This window comes from Carlito syrichta, unplaced genomic scaffold (assembly GCF_000164805.1).
Source record: "Carlito syrichta isolate Samal-C Ts95f unplaced genomic scaffold, Tarsius_syrichta-2.0.1 Scaffold101997, whole genome shotgun sequence".
Lineage (NCBI taxonomy): Eukaryota > Metazoa > Chordata > Mammalia > Primates > Tarsiidae > Carlito > Carlito syrichta.
Window position 1 is genome coordinate 77,120 of NW_007046093.1, and position 16,469 is coordinate 93,588.

General features: G+C 38.7%; 1 protein-coding gene across 1 annotated transcript in view; it reads left to right on the forward strand.

The window, feature by feature from the left end:
* The window catches only part of GALNT11 (polypeptide N-acetylgalactosaminyltransferase 11), a 31,560-nt gene that overhangs the window by 1,288 nt on the left and 13,803 nt on the right, over positions 1-16,469 (forward strand). The window contains exons 3-6 of the mRNA XM_008064895.2: positions 6,683-6,806; positions 8,528-8,694; positions 11,750-11,875; positions 15,356-15,605. Of these exons, the coding sequence (XP_008063086.1) occupies positions 6,683-6,806; positions 8,528-8,694; positions 11,750-11,875; positions 15,356-15,605 (667 nt within the window). The remainder of the gene's footprint in view (positions 1-6,682; positions 6,807-8,527; positions 8,695-11,749; positions 11,876-15,355; positions 15,606-16,469) is intronic.

Below are 16,469 nucleotides of genomic sequence, written 5' to 3' on the forward strand. Positions count from 1 at the left end.
GGCTGGTCTCGAACCCATGGGCTCAGGCAATCCTCTCACCTCGACCTCCCAAAGTGCTGGAATTATAGCCATGAGCCACCGCTCATTTCACTTATTTTGAAGGGCAGATTTCATTAAAACAGAACATAGGGCCAGACACGGTGGCTCAAACCTGTAATCCCAGCATTTAGGAGTCTGAGGTGAGAGGATTGCCTGAGTCCAGGGTTTCGAGACCAGCCTGGGCAACTTGGTGAGACCTCGTCTCTACAATAACTCAAAAAATAAACCAGGCATGGTAGTGTGCGCCTGTAGTTCCAGCTACTTGGAAGAGTAGGGCAGAAGGATTGTTTGAGCCCAGCAGGATGTGGCTGTGGTGGCCGTGAGCATGCCACTGCACTCCAGCCTGAGCGACAGAATGAGACTTCAACTCAAAAAACAAACAAACAAACAAAACCCAGAATACAAAGCATTAGGTTTAACGATAAGCTGGGATTACGTATATGTGATAAAATTTCCATTTACAAGAAATTTTTTTTTTTTTGAGTCAGAGTCTCACTCTGTTGCCCACGCTGGGGTGCAGTGGCACACTCATAGCCACTGCAGCCTCGACCGGCTGGGCAGATAATCCTTCTGCATCAGCCTTCTGAGTAGCTGGAACCACAGGTGTGCGCCATCACACTGGCTAATATTTTGATTTATTGTAGAGACGAGGTCTCGTTCTTTTGCTCAGGCTGATCTTGAACCCTTGAGTTCAGGCAATCTCTTGTCTCTGCTTCCCGAAGTGCTGGGATTACAAGTGTGACCCACTGTGCCTGGCTACAAGAATTTTTAAGGTTCTTGAATATATAAATTTTAGTTTATGAAAAGAAGTATATTTCATGAAATCTTAGTATAAAATAAAAGGCTTTTTTCCCCAAAAGTATATTCTCTTCAATTGAAACTTAGAAGCAAAAATCTAGGGGTGTGTGTATTTATTTATTTATGTCAGGGTCTCACTCTGTCATATAGGCTGGAGTGCAGTGGCATAAATACTGCAGCCTTGATTTCTTGGACGCAGACAATCTTTCCACCTCAGCCTCCCAAGTAACTGGGACTAAAGGCATGCACCACCACAGCCAGCTAATTAAAAAAAAAATTTTTTTTGTAAAGACAAGGTCTTGCTATGTTGCTTAGGCTGGTCTCAAGCTCCTCAGCTCAAGCTGTCCTCTCACCTTAGCCTCCCAAAGTGGTGAAATTACAGTTATATGCCACCGTGTCTAGCCTTGTATATACCTTTAAATATACTGGAGTCCTGATTTTGGCAAATTGTATTTTACGGGACCAGTGAGCCATTTTTGTTGTCTTCAAAACTTAAAAAAGAGAACTTTGATTTTGTTGGAAAAACATCAAATAATAAGTAATTTAGGAGTTAAAAGCAAATAGTAAGAGATTTTTCAGAGATTAAGAGAGACTCAGAATATAAAGGAAATGTTAAAATACATTTTTCACTAGGGCATAGTTTCAAAGAAATAAAGTCAGTTCTTAGGACTTAATGATTTCCTAATAAAGGAAGCCAAACATATTTAAAATTATATGAGGAAACAGAAGCTAATATCTACTTCAATTTTCATAAGAAATATACCTCCTCATCTTTTTCATATCGCCAGTAGACATTTTGAAACACTCAGAAATTTTCTAGCTCCTTTATTTATTCATAGTTATATTGATAAAGCTTTTATAAAGAAGTAATATTGGGTTTACCTTTTTTTTTTCTGAGTTGGAGTCTCAATCTGTCATCCAGGCTGGAGTGCAGTGGCACGATCCCGACTCACTGCAGCCTTGACTTCCTAGGCTCAGGCAAACCTTCTGCCTCAGCCTCCCAAGTAGCTGGGACTACAGGTGTATGCCATCACACCCAGCTAAATTTTTAATTTTTTTTTGTATAGACAAGGTCTTGCTATATTGCTTACACTGGTCTCGAACTCCTAGGCTCCAGCAATCCTCATGCCTCAGCCTCCAAAGTACTGGGATTATAGACAGGAGCCACCATGCCTGGCCAGGACTTACCGTTTTGAATAGTCTTTGTATTTGCCTTTGGAAGAAGTAGTGAGGGAATTGTAGGTATTTGAAGTAACAAACTCAAATTACTTAACTGAAAAACTAAATTCCTTATAGAAAATGCTTTTTTTTTTTTTTCTTATGGAAAATTCTAAAGGGATTGGCAGTAGCGGGATACTGCCGGGGTGGAGATAAGGACACAAATCAATAAGGGTACCAGATCTCAAACCAGGCAAAGTGGGGACCAAAGGGAAGCCCAAACTTCACCTGTATGATGTCCACTTGTATACCTAATTCTGAATTGTATCTTACATCTTTAAAACAAAATATATTAAAAAAAGAAAATTCTAAGGAATCCACAAAAAATGATTAAAGTTCAAGGAATTTGGCAGTTGCAGGATACTTAGATCAACACACAGAAACCAGTTGTGTTTCCATACATTAGCAATGAATGGTCTGAAAAAGAGGCTAAGGGAACAATTCCATTTGCAATAACGTCAAAAAGAATAAAATAACTTAGGAGTAAATTTAGCCAAGGAGGCGCGAGCCTTGTACACTGAAAACTGCAAGACACTGTTAAACAAATCAAAGTAAACCTAAATAAAATAGAAAGAAACTTGAGCTTCATAGAATGGAATACTAAGTAGTGTCAAGATGTAAATACTGCCTTGCTGATTTGGAATATAAAATGGCACAGCTGCTGTGGAATGTTTGGTAATTCCACAATAAGTTAAACAGAATTACCTGTGACCCTGCAATACCACTCCTGGGTTTATACTTGAAAGAAAAACAGGTGTTCAAACGAAAACTTGTACACAAATGTTCATAGCAGTGCTCTCAATTGACAGATAGTAGAAACAATCCAAGTTGGTCTATCCATACAATGGAATACTACTTATTTATAAAAAGGGATGAGATTATGATACATACTGCAACATGGGTGAACCTTGGAAACATTATGCGAAGTGGAAGCAGCCAGGCACAAAAAGTCACATGTTGTAGGATTCCATTTATGTGAAATTTCTTGAACAGACAGATCCACAGAGAGAGAAGTGAGGAGTGTCTATTTTAATGGGTACACAGCTTCTTTTTGGAATGGTGAAAATATTCTGCAACCAGATAACTCATGATGATTGTATATTGTTTTTATGGAAAATTATTATTATCACTCTGTCACCCAGGTTGGAAGGCAGTGTCATGATCATGGCTCTGCAGCTTCAACCTTCTGGGCTCAGGCAATCCTTCTGCCTCAGCCTTCCATGTAGCTGGAACTACAGGTGTATGCCACCACACCTGGCTCATTTTTAAAATTATTTTTGTAGAGATGAGGTCTTGCTACGTTGTTCAGGCTGATCTTGAACTCCTGGGCTCAAGCAATCCTCCTACGTTGGCCTCCCAAAGTGCTAGGATTACAGGCATGAGCCACTGCACCTGGCCTTATGGAAAATAATTTTAAATTTTTGTTCTTGGTTGCAGGTAAATATTATGAATGTACTAAGTGTCACTGATGGTACATTTTATGTTATGTACATAATTATCGCAGTCAAAAAAATGGGAAAAAAAGCTCCAAGATTCCTTATATAAAAGAAACTTAATTTATATCAGTATAGTTAATGTTTGACCTCATTTTTTTTTTTTTTACAAAATTTATAGTGAAAAATGAATTTGTTACATATTAAATAGTATAGCATCAGAACCAATCATTTTATTATAACGATATTCAGTTTATAATGGATTTTTGGACATTAAGGAAGGAACTTATGACAAAAAAAATCAAAATTTTATATCTTGTATTTTTCTTTTTTTTTTAGTTGAAGTCTCACTCTGTTGCCCAGGCTGGAGTGCAGTGGCACACTCATGGCCACCCCAGCGTTGACCTGCTGGGCTCCGGAGATCCTTCCACCTCAACCTTATCTTGTGTTTTTCTAACATGTGGCAATGATATCTTCAACTTTGAAAGTCTCTTTCTTTTAAGGCTACAGTAACTTGCTTATCTGTCTTTTCATATGATCCAAAGGGTATACCCACAGCTGCCTTTCTTTTGTTTTTTTTTGAGTTTGAGTTTGAGTCTCACTCTCCACCTGCTGGGCTCAGGTGATCCTTCCGCCTCAGCCTTCCAGGTAGCAGGAACTACAGGTGCACACTGCCACACCTGGCTAATTTTTTGATTTATTATAGAGAAGCCCAGTTGCCCAGGCTGGTCTGGAACCAGGCAGTCCTCTTGCCTCCACTTCCCAAAGTGCTGGGATTACAGGAGTGAGCCACTGCGGCCTGGCAGCTGTCTTTCTTATACAAACACTTTTTATCACTACCTTCTCTGTTACAAAGAAGTGTCAGGCACCACTGTGAAAGCACTTCATACAATCTATTTCTACAGAACACCAGCTGGTACTTTTTGCTGGTATTTTTTACATATATCTCAGCATATATTCTCTTTATTTGCTTTTCCTGCAATTTGAATGGAAAATTTCAAGGAAACATACATTTTTGAACAATTTGTGCCGGCATCAGTCTGTCTCTTTATGTCCCCTGAGATGGGACATCTGAGTAGTTTGCTAGATTTACCATGCCCGCTCAGAGAGGATATCTGAGTAAAAAGGCTTAAGAGAATGCTGATTTCTGAACAGAGATTATCATAAAGAAGCAGAGAAAAGGTACATTTTAGAAAGATTATCAACGGTAAATTTAAAATTAAAAACTTTCTCATTTAATCTGAAGTTAATTACAAAATTGATTGAAATAACTCCTCTGCATGCTAATGAATTGAAGTTTGGCTTACAATTTTTTTTGAGCTGGGAAAGGAGAAAAGTAATCTAAAGTGATCTTACATATGGACTAATTTTTCATTAAGAGATCTATATTAGAAAATGATAGCTGGGCACGGTGGCTCAGCCTATAATCCCAGCACTTTGGGAGGTCAGGGCAAGAGGATTGCCTGAGCCCAGAGATTTGAGACCAACCTGGGCAACTTGGTGAGACCTCGTCTCTACAATAAATCACAAAAACTAGCTGGGCGTGATAGTGTGCATCTGTAGTTCCAGCTATTTGGAAGGCTTGAGGCGGAAGGTTCGCCTGAGCCCAGCAGTTCGAGGCTGTGGTGACCATGAGCATGCCACTGCACTCCAGCCTGGGCGACAAAGAGTGAGACTCCAACTCAAAAAAAAAAAAAAAGAAAATTATTCTTTGAGTATTCAGCATGAGATTATTTTCTGTTTGATACTTGTTGAATCAAGGAGTATTGAGAATCTTCTTGTGCAAGGCACAGTTCTGGATGCTGGGTTTCAAGCAATTTTAATTTTATTTTATGTTTTGGGCATAAGCAAAGTGATTTCTCTCATGGCATTTTCCTGTTTGTGTAAAATGCTAGTAGAACTTTGTTCTTTGTGTGAAAAAGGATTTACTGCAGCTTTAAAAGTTCTAGAGCAAAGGCATATTGAGTGGTATTATTTTCTAAAATGCATCTGGGAACGTTAGTCAGGTGTTTTGTGGTCAGATAAGTTGGGGAAACACTATATTTTATATCCCATCTCCTCACATGTGGATATCCATAAAATGTTCATCATATTAAAGGAACAGGGTTGTCCTGCCATTAACAAAAGAAAAACTATTTGACTTTTAAAATTCAGTATTTCCCTAATTTATGTGATTACAACTTTTTTTTAAATGTATATTACTGTCTGGTGGAATTAGTTTTGTAGGAACAACTTTGGGAAATGCTGTTACAGGTCTGTGAGGAAAAGCTAAAGGTTTGATATGGAAAAGAGAAAGCAAAAGGAGACGTTACTGTTTTCTGTAAAGATAAGATTTCTGACAGAGGATTAAGACAAAAATGTTAAATTACAGTGGTTTTGATTAGATCTGTGGAGGAATTTCTTAACCTTGAAGGTAATTATAGTCTGAAACCAGAGACTGTAGAAACTCTTTTTATAGAAAGAATTATTAGTAACCTTTTTTGGGGAGAGGGTTGTATGTAAAAACTTGCCTACAGTTGGGATCTGTTGAGGCCCATTGGGGTTCTGTAATTTATTTCTTTTATGGAAATTTATTATTATTATTATTTTGAGTCAGAGTTTCACTCTGTTACCCAGGCTGGAGGGCAGTGGCACCATCACGGCTACCTCAGTCTTGATCTGCCGGGCACAGGTCATCCTTCTGCCTCAGCCCTCCAAGTAGCTGGAACTACAGGTATGCAGTACCACACCTGGTTAATTTTTTTATTGTAGAATTTATTGTAGAATGAGATCTTACCAAGTTGCCCAGACTGGTCTCTAACCTTTGAGTTCAGGCAGTCCTTTTGCCTCAGCCTCCCAAAGTGCTGGGATTATAGGTGTGAGCCACCATGCCCAGCATCTTTTATGGAAAATTATTTTTAAAATTTTTTCTTGTTTTCAAGTAAATTTTTCTCTTGAATATAATAAAATTTTCTTAAGATTATTGCTTGTAAGCAGGTGTTGTTTATGGTTAAGACACACTTGTCTTGAGTTAGACTGAACAATTTTCCTCAAACTTGCTTTTTGAAACTGGAAACAACCTAGATTTGAGAAATCTGGTTTTATCTGGTTATAGTGGGATAAAGCCAACATTTTCTTAATATCCAAACATCATAATAGTAACTGGTAATCCTTTCTAGATTTAATGCACTGACCGTAACTTCACTTTTCTGCAGGTATGATTTTTAATGAACGTGATCAGGAATTGAGAGACTTGGGCTATCAGAAACATGCCTTTAATATGCTTATCAGTAACCGCTTGGGCTACCACAGAGATGTGCCAGACACAAGGAATGCGGCGTATGTTCCTTATTGGTTTTTGCTAATACATTTGAATAATAGTGCAAAATTTTAGTGTCACTATAAGAAGCCATGAGGATGGTGTTTATATTTTGCAGTTAGGTGTCGTTGCCAGCATACTAGCAAACTTGAACAGATTTCCACTTGTATTATATCTGAAGCCACATGGTCTTAGATTGTACTAACAGTTCTAGAGCTTGCTGTGTCTATTTTGACACTTCAAATTACATGGAAAAAGGAGGGGGAAATAACCCGAGTGTAAGTTTGTCTGTCTGCCTCTCTCCCTCCCTTTCCTCCCTTCCTTTCTTCTCTTCCTTTTTTTTTTTTTTTGGCCAGAGACTTACTCTGTTGCCCAGGCTAGAGTACAGTGGCAAGGTCACGGCCATCACAGCCTCCATCTGGTGGCGCAGGCAGTTCTCCTACCTCAGCCTCCCCAGTAGCTGGAACTGCAGGCGCACGCCACAACGCCTGGTTAGTTTTGTTTTTTTGTTTGTTTAATTTATTGTAGCGACAAGTCTCACAAGTTGCCCAGGCTGGTTTCAAACTCTTGGGCTTAGGCAGTCCTCTAGCCTCAGCCTCCCAAAGTGCTGGGATTACAGGTCTGAACCACTGTGCCCAACCAGCTTTGTTTTAAATGTTTATTGGATTCATGGCAAAAGGAATTAAAATCAGTGAAGAATTTTACTCATAATCGCACTTTTCTGTTTCATTATTTTTGTTCTTTCAAAGGCTTCATTTGTGTCATCAGTCAGTCTTCCACAGACAGACATTTGTTGAGCACTTTCTGTTAATTATGCACCGTATCCAGCCCTGGAAGGAAACACATTAAGTTCCTGGGTTCTCAGGGCTCAGGGTCTAGCAGGGGTGGCAGGTAAGCCAACAAGTCATGGCAGTAGCACACGAATGAAGGCTGCGGTAGGATTTGGTGAAATGGGGCCCAAAACCCGGAGTGGTCAGAAATGCCCTTGTAGAGAAGTGAGGACTGAACAGTGATGCAAGGAAAGACTTTTCCGTGTACAGGGAACAGCATGTGGAAAGCACTGAGGGGGACAACTGTATGGCTCATTGCAGGGACCGAAGCTATAGTTCAGTTTGGCCAAACTTGGTAGAGTAGTGAGAGGCTGAAGGTAGACAGGTGCTTTGTGCCATAGGAAAGAATTTAGGACTCTGAGTTTTATTCTTTTAGTTCATGGCTTTTTGTTGTTGTTACTTAAAGCTACCTTACCCCTTTAATCAAATAGCTGCTTATGTGGATGCTCTGCTCTTATCTTGATATACTGTATTTTATTCAAATCTTTTTCTGTTATTGGGCAAAAAATAAAATTTTCAAATGCCAAGTTTTATATTTTCTTTTGAAACCTCACTGAGGAGAAGCTGGACATCAGCTTATGAGTACTGCACTCAACACAGGCAGTGATTTCTGTAAAAATAACACATTTTTATGTAAACTCTCCACCAGAAAAGTAAAAAAAACCCTGCAGTTTTAAAAAATTTGACCTAAAAATTGGCACGATAGCAGGTATAGGAGGGAGAAATTATTAACAAAATGTAAAATTCTTGAAGAAAAACTGTTACTTTCTTAAATGCTTAAAAAAAAAAAAAACAGTTTATCATAACGTAAGAAAGGTTGAATAAGGGGACAGTGAATAATATAGTGAATGATAACCTAAAACAGTTGAGCCTTTTAAAATGCCAAAATTTCCTTATCTTTGCCTTGACAGATGTAAAGAAAAGTCCTACCCGATTGATCTGCCAGTTGCTAGTGTTGTTGTCTGTTTCTACAATGAAGCTTTTTCTGCCTTGCTCCGGACAGTGCACAGTGTCATAGACCGCACACCAGTGCACCTTCTTCATGAAATCATCCTCGTGGATGACGATAGTGACTTCGGTGAGTAATACTGCAATCATTAACGTTGGATTAACGTTGGATCTGGGCTATTCATTGTAGCATTGATAAACATCAGCACAGCAGACCATTCAAATACATTGTAGATATGGCTCCTGCACATGCACTTACAACTGAGCTGACTACAAATAGGTACCTGTCCATTGATGATAGGATAATTTTGAAGACATACATTGTCTTTTTTACCTGCTTACAAACTCTGCTTCCCAAATTTGACCCTATAAATTTTTCCCTTGACTTACTTTAAAAATCAAAACAAACAAAACTCTTATTTTGAATTAGCTGGTCAGGCACAGTGGCTCATGCCTTTAATCTCAGCACTTTAGGAGGCTGAGGCAGGAGGATCACTTGAGGCCAGGAGTTTGAGACCACTCTGGGCAATGTAGCAAGACCTTGCCATTACAAAAAATAAAATAATTAGATGGTCATGGCAACACACACCTGTGGTCCCAACTACATGGGAGGCCAAAGCAGGAGGATTGCTTGGACCCAGGTGTTCAAGGCTATAATTATATATAACTATAATAGTGCCACTGTACTTCAACCTTGGCTACAAAGTGAGACCCTATCTTTTAGAAATAACTATGAATTCATGGGAAGTTACAAAGGGATTCTGTGTACCTGTTTCCCAGTTTCTCCTGTTGGTTATGTCTTGCATAATTAGAGTACAGTATTGAAACCAGGAATCCACAGTAGGGCAATGTGTATCTAGTCCTGTGTCATTCTGTCACACTAGTAGACTCCTATAACTGACGCTGCAGTCAAGTTGCAGAAATCTTTCCTCACCTAGAGATCTACCTTGTACTACCCTGCTATAGTCACTGTTCCTTCCTTGCCTCCACCATCCCTCATCCCTGGCAACTAATCTCTATGATTTTGTTTCCATCTCTGTGATTTAGTCATTTTAAGAGTGTTATATAAATGGAAATATACAGCATGTATTCTATTACGATGGCTTTCTTCACTTGGCATTATGCCTTGGCTTACATTTATCTAATAAGTCTCTTATGCTGATTGTCCCCAGATAGAAGTAGAATGAATCTGATAGCTCTTAGCTGATCTCTGATTGCCAGTATTTCATGATTGGCTACGTATTCCATTACACCTTTCTTTCTTTTTTTTTGAGTTGACGTCTCACTTTGTCACCTAGACTACAAGGCAATGGCATGCTCATGGCCACCACAGCCTTGACCTGCTGGACTCAGGCAGTCCTTCCACCTCAGCCTTCCAAGTAGCTGGAACTACAGGCATGCTTTACCATGCCTGGCTAATTTTTTGATTTATTATAGAGACAGCGTCTCTCCAAGTTGCCCACACTGGTCTTGAACTCTTGGGCTCAGGCAATCCTCTCATCTCGGCCTCCCAAAGTGCTGGGATTACAGGCTTGAACCATTGAGCTTGGCCTCATATACCTTTCTTTTATTCAGCATAGGCTCTTGCTAAGAATGTCTTCATGTGGACAAGCAAGATGGAAGGCTTTTTACTTATATTGTTTATTCAGCTCTCCGTGACCTGGCAAGAAAGGGCTCTTTCCATTTTACAAAGGAAAAAATATAAAAATTAATTTGCCCAGGACCCCTAGCTGTTAGGTAGTAGAGTTGAAATTAGACCACTCTTCTGCATGGCTCCAAACCTTCTGATCTTTTCATTACAACAACCTGAAGAAATATGGTTTTAAAGGTGTGTGCCAGTGACATTTTTTTAACATGCTGAAGCATTTATTCAGCACCTTTTACAGCAGCACTAGAATTGGTATACTAGTATATTTGCATATGCAGAGTGAGGCTGTGCACTGAGACTGATGAGAGCGAATTTCTAAAAACTTGATAAATATCGAGTTTTTTTTTTTTGACTTGGAATCTCACCCTGTCACCCAGGCTGGAGTGTAGTGGCACACTCATAGCCACCCCAGCGTCAACCTGCTAGGCTCTGGTAATTCTTTCACCTCAGTCTTCCAAATAGCCGGAACTACAGGCTCATGCTACCATGCCTGGTTATTATTTTTTTTTATTTATTGTAGAGACAAGGTCTTGCCAAGTTGCCCAGGCTGGTCTCGAATCCGCAGGCTCAGGCAGTCCACTTGCCTCGACCTCCCAAAGTGCTGAGATTACAGGCTGAGCCACCAAGCCCGGCCAATATTGACATTTCATGGGAGAAAATTTGGAAAGGTTAATAGAAAACAAAATTTATTTTCAAAAGTGAGTGATAACCAAAACAAAAATAAAAACAAAAAAGCCAACAAACCCAAAAACCAAACAAATAAACAAGTAAATCTGGACCAAGTAGAAGATTGGTTAAATACCAAATTCAAGAATTTATGGTTGATTTTCTTTTTTTTTTAAATCAACCTGTATTTTGGTTTTCATTTTGTCACTATTTTATCTAAAAGAAAAAATTCATGATAATTTACTGTGGCTTGTATACTGGCTATGGAAAGAATTAATGCTTATTATCTTATATGATCTTTGAAGGTATTATGAAATTTAAAGTTGAATAACCTAGAATTCCTAAAAAATTATTTTGTGCCCTTGGAGGAAAGGTGCTAAGTAAAACAAAGGACATGTTTAATGCTGTTACTGTATATTCGTGGTAGGGACAATAGGAGTTCTCTCTTAACTATTCTGAAATGGAGTGAGACTTAATAAATTGTTTTGTAACAAAAGGCATTTGTATCTCATTTTCTTTGTTTTAAATGTGCTTTATATGCAGTTAGCCAAACATTCACTCACTCAAAATATTCATTTCAAGCATTCTTTTTGCAAAGTGTTGTACTAGATACTATGGAAATACAAACAAATGTATAACTAAGGTAAGTATTCCTCTTGGCTAGAATTCTAGCTCTTACTTTTTATTTCTTCTCTTTTTCTTCCTACAGGACAAACTAAGATATTCCTTTAAAACAAAGCAGTAGATTCTGTAGTAGTATTTGATTTGTTGTGGACTTTAGCAAGTTCCAGTTGCAGCTTTAGAATAGTTATAAAATGTCTTTGTGTATGCCTCATATAGTTTGAATAATTGTGGAACTCCTTGTTTTCAGATGATTTGAAAGGAGAACTAGATGAGTATGTTCAAAAATACCTCCCTGGAAAAGTTAAAGTAATAAGAAATACAAAGCGAGAGGGATTGATTCGAGGAAGAATGATTGGAGCAGCCCACGCGACAGGTATACTTCCCTGTCGACTTTTCTCTGTGGGGTTGGATGACAAGGGTTTGGTGCTTATCACCTTTCCTAATCCTGCAGAGTCTGTAAAAAAATGATGTTTCAAATGGGCCGTTGCCAGCAGGAGAGATGAGGCTTGTTCTGTTAGGGAAAACCTTTTTCCTAACTCTAAGCCTGTTGCTGCAGACCACATAGTGCATGGGGTTAAACTCTAGAATCCTCACTGGTGTATTTTCATAGCGACTCTTCAAATACATTTTATATCTTGTTCACTTATGTAAGTAGAAATGTCCAAACTAAAATGTAACTGAACTTTTGTAATTTTTTAAATTCAAAATTTAGAATATACGTACCCAAATTGTATGACTTGAATTATGGTAATAATTCCTAGTATGTGGTACGTACCTCTTAAGATATATGTCATGATTTTAATTGGTAAGTGGTTATAAGATTGACTTACATATCTGTAAAAGGTATTTTCTTTAAAATTCCCTTTTAGTTCTGATTCTATAAAGGAGGAAGTCTCCTCATTACTAATATATCTTTAAAAACTTTCCATCATACACTAATCTCCCTTTTTAGAAAAAAAGGTTATCAGACTCAGAGTCTTCTGCAGAAAATATAACTGGTTAGTCTTCAAGTATTTCTTTTTATGGTCACCTCTGTGTAAGGTTGGTCTTCCTGATTTTAATTTATGGTCTTGATTTTGAAAACTTTTAAATAAATTTAATTAAGTTAAAACAAATGAATGTGTTTAAAACTATTAGGCATATACTATTGCAGGTAATGAATGGATATGGCAAAAAAAAAAATCATGAAGCTCATTTGAGAATTGCTGAACTTGTTGGCAGGGAACACTGAACAGTGACAGCATCCACTACATCCCTGTACCCTGTGTTTCTGCCACACCAGGGCTGTGGTTGGCACTGCTCACCACCCACCAGACCTATCAGATAATGGCTCATTTGCTGGGTTTTGTTGGGACTTCACTTTTAGAATTCTTTTTCTCTTCAACCCACAGTCTAAAGCAGTTAACAAAAAAATGAGAAGTAGTTCCTCTATGAAGGGGACCCAAAAAAACCTGAAATTATCTTTTGAGGGGTGGGTCCCTTGTAGTATAAACTTCCGTCGCCAGGTAATTGTTCCAGGAACCCACTGACATCAGTGTACTAGCTAGCATTGTTGTGAGAGGTTGCATTGGGCTTCGGTGAGTTTTTTTTGGGGAGTCTTTCAAAGCGTTTGCCCATTTCAGGTGATTTACAAGTGCACCTGCCCACACTGCGCTGATAGTTCAGCAGCTTTTGACCAAAAACAGCATGACACCTGTGCCCCAACCTCCCTATTCACCCGATCTCACCCTGAGTGACTTTTATTTTTGTTTCCCCGAATGAAAAAAGTCCTCAAAGGGAAACATTTTGCTGATGTGGAAAAGGTGAAACAAAAAACGCCAGAAGCACAAAAAGGCATCACAATTGCCAAGTTCAAAACTGTTTTGAGCAGTGGAGAAAGCATCTTGATAGGTGCACTGCATCAAATGGAAGGTTACTTTGAAGGTGACTGAAGTTTAAACATGTTAGAATAAATACACAATTTTTTATAAATAAATTTGGGGGTTTTTTGAGTTCTCCTCTGTACATCTCTATTGCAAGATGAATTCAAGGCTTGTGATATTTTCTTTTCTAGCTTTCTAGTCAAGTTAAGAGTTAATTTAATTGACTGTGTGGTTATTGAAGGCAAGGAGAAAAAGAGAAAGTTGGGGGTATTTTCATTATTAATCCATTCAAAACATTGTGCATATTTACTGTGCACAGTGCATATTTACTGTGAATTTACTTTTTTCAAGGAACAGTAGTTATTTGTTTTTTTTTTTTCATTACAATCTGTTCTGTTCCTTGTTCACACATACTTGTAGTTTAGGATATGTCAGAAGCAAACCAATTTGGAAGAAGTCATTGTTCAGTGTGACCAGATGGATATTCATTTAGTTAAATTGGCATTAATTGGAAAAAGTAACACTTTTAGAATTAAGGAAAGCTGTGAATACATTTTCTCCTCAAGCCTTGATTAAATCTCCCTTCACATGGATTGATGAACATGCTGAATGATTTGCCTTTCTACACCGAATGACAGCACAGAGCTGCATGGGGCTCTCCATCCCCATGAAGGTCATTTACAGACATCAAACCACGGGACTAATTCCCTGGCCTCATTTAAAATGTTTTTGTCTGTGATACTGATTTTATCATTAGTTGAAATTGGATAGATAACATCTGGTACTTTAAGTAATTCATGTAAAGTCTGTATTGATACATTTCATGTAAACGCCTTTAGAATAACAATAATGCTGTCTAATGATAAGATTCTAACAACTGCTCAGAAGAACCACAAAGTTATCAAAGAAATTGAGAATTATTTTAAAAATATAATTCCTGCTTACATTTATCAAGAGGAATTAAAATGCAGAATAAAACTTTTTTTTTTTTTGAGTCGGAGCCTCACTCTTGTCGCCCAGGCTGGAGTGCAGTGGCACGCTCACTGCTACCGCAGCCTCAACCTGCTGGGCTTAGGTGATCCTTCTGCCTCAGCCTTCCAAGTAGCTGGAACTACAGACGCACACCACCATGACTGGCTGGTTTTTGTGACTTACTGTAGAGAGAGGTCTTACTAAGTTGTCCAGGCTAGTCTTGAACCCCTGGGCTGAGGCAATCCTCTTGCCTCGGCCTCCCAAAGTGCTGGGATTACAGGCTGAGCCACCATGCCTAGCCAGGATAAAACTTCTGTGTTGTAGATCTTGCTAATTAGAAGAAAGGTGTATTCCATTGGCAGATGAGAGCCACCAAAGCTAAGATGGTTAGAGAAATAGAAAGGAAAGGGAATGGAGGAAAGCTGAGCAAGAGTCAGTCCCTGGGTGTTGCTGACAGTGCCTTGTACTCACCCGTCTCGCTTCAGGGAAGACTGCTGTGTTGTGGAAATAATTGATAGGTTTAGTGATGTTTCTGAGTTACCAGTGAAAATGCAGCTGTGTTCTCTGTACTGTGTTTACTAAGGCAGAGAACGCATTCTAAGTGCATACTAAATTTGTAAATATTTTTATTAAAATAATTTAATAAAAATACCTACATATTAGTGGCCACTGTACCAAACTTGAGCCACTCATGTCTCTGGCCATCTACAAGATAAATAGTTACTATAAGACTGAATCTTTTTGCTGAAGAGCATATGAGTTGCCTTTCAATTTTTTCAAGATTTGTGCCTATCATTTGCATAATGTTCCTTGGTTACAGCAGTACACTTCAGGCAGAATTCTTGACTAAAGGATTTCCCTGTTCATAATCAGCAGTAAAGTGCAATGGTTTATAGTTTGTGGCTAGAAGGGTGGCAGTTCTGTTTCATGCTGTGTCAGTGCATCATCCCATGGGACTGTGGCCACACCTAAATTGAACGTTAAGCAGCTCCCCTGAGCCTCCATTACTGCCTCCTCAGGAGAAGTCCTTGTGTTCCTGGACAGCCACTGTGAAGTGAATGTGATGTGGCTGCAACCCTTGCTGGCCGTCATCCACGAGGACCGGCAGACCGTGGTGTGCCCGGCAATTGACATCATCAGCGCTGACACGCTCGCCTACAGCTCATCCCCCGTTGTCCGTGGAGGGTTCAACTGGGGGCTGCACTTCAAATGGGATCTTGTCCCCCTTTCTGAGCTAGGAGGAGCGGAAGGAGCCACTGCACCAATAAAGTATGATCACGCCTTTGTTTGAAAACTTCCTACTAGTACTTTCTTAAAAGAGAAAAAATATAGTAATGATGATTCCTTCTTTTTAAGGAGCAAAAGTGTTCACTTTTTTGCATTAAAAGGTTTGTGAGTACTTATTGAATTGTATGTACTTTGCCAGGTTCTAAGGGGAGATTTATGAATAAGATACTATCTATGCCCTCAAGGACTTAGAAATTTGTGAAAAAGACAGAGACCAACTCAGCAGTGTCCTGAGGTCACTGCTAAGAGGACGCCCTGGGAGGGCTCTGTGTGTGCTGTGTGCGCTTTGTCAAGTACCATGGTTTATTACATTAGTCACTACCTTATCTTGAGTTCTTTGCTAGTGTGAAGAATACTGAGAAGAACATTTAATACATAAACCCTTTCTGTAACTAGCATTTAAAGATGGATTCCTACTAGTACAATTACTAACTCATAGTATATGAATTATGATAAGTTCTCATCCACTTTCCATATTCTCTAATATAAACGTGCTCTTATATGTTATTTCTTATTTTTGTTTTCTTTAGATTTTCTTATGTAGATTGAATTCAAAGTCTGTACTTATACTTTTAAAAATTCTTGATCCTACTCTTTTTTCAAGACTTTTTTCTTGTAGAAAAGAACATACATAAAGAGTATATATCTAAGGTATATACTACATGTGTATTATATACAATTTAATAAATGATTGTAACGTGGACACAAGAAACAGCACACAGAAGCCATCCTTTCTTTGGCACAACCCCAGCACCTAGAGATGTCCTTACCCTGACCAGGGCAATTGTTTCCTTGCTTTCCTGTGTAGTTTTACTGCCTAAGAGAATGCATTTTTTTTTTTTTTTT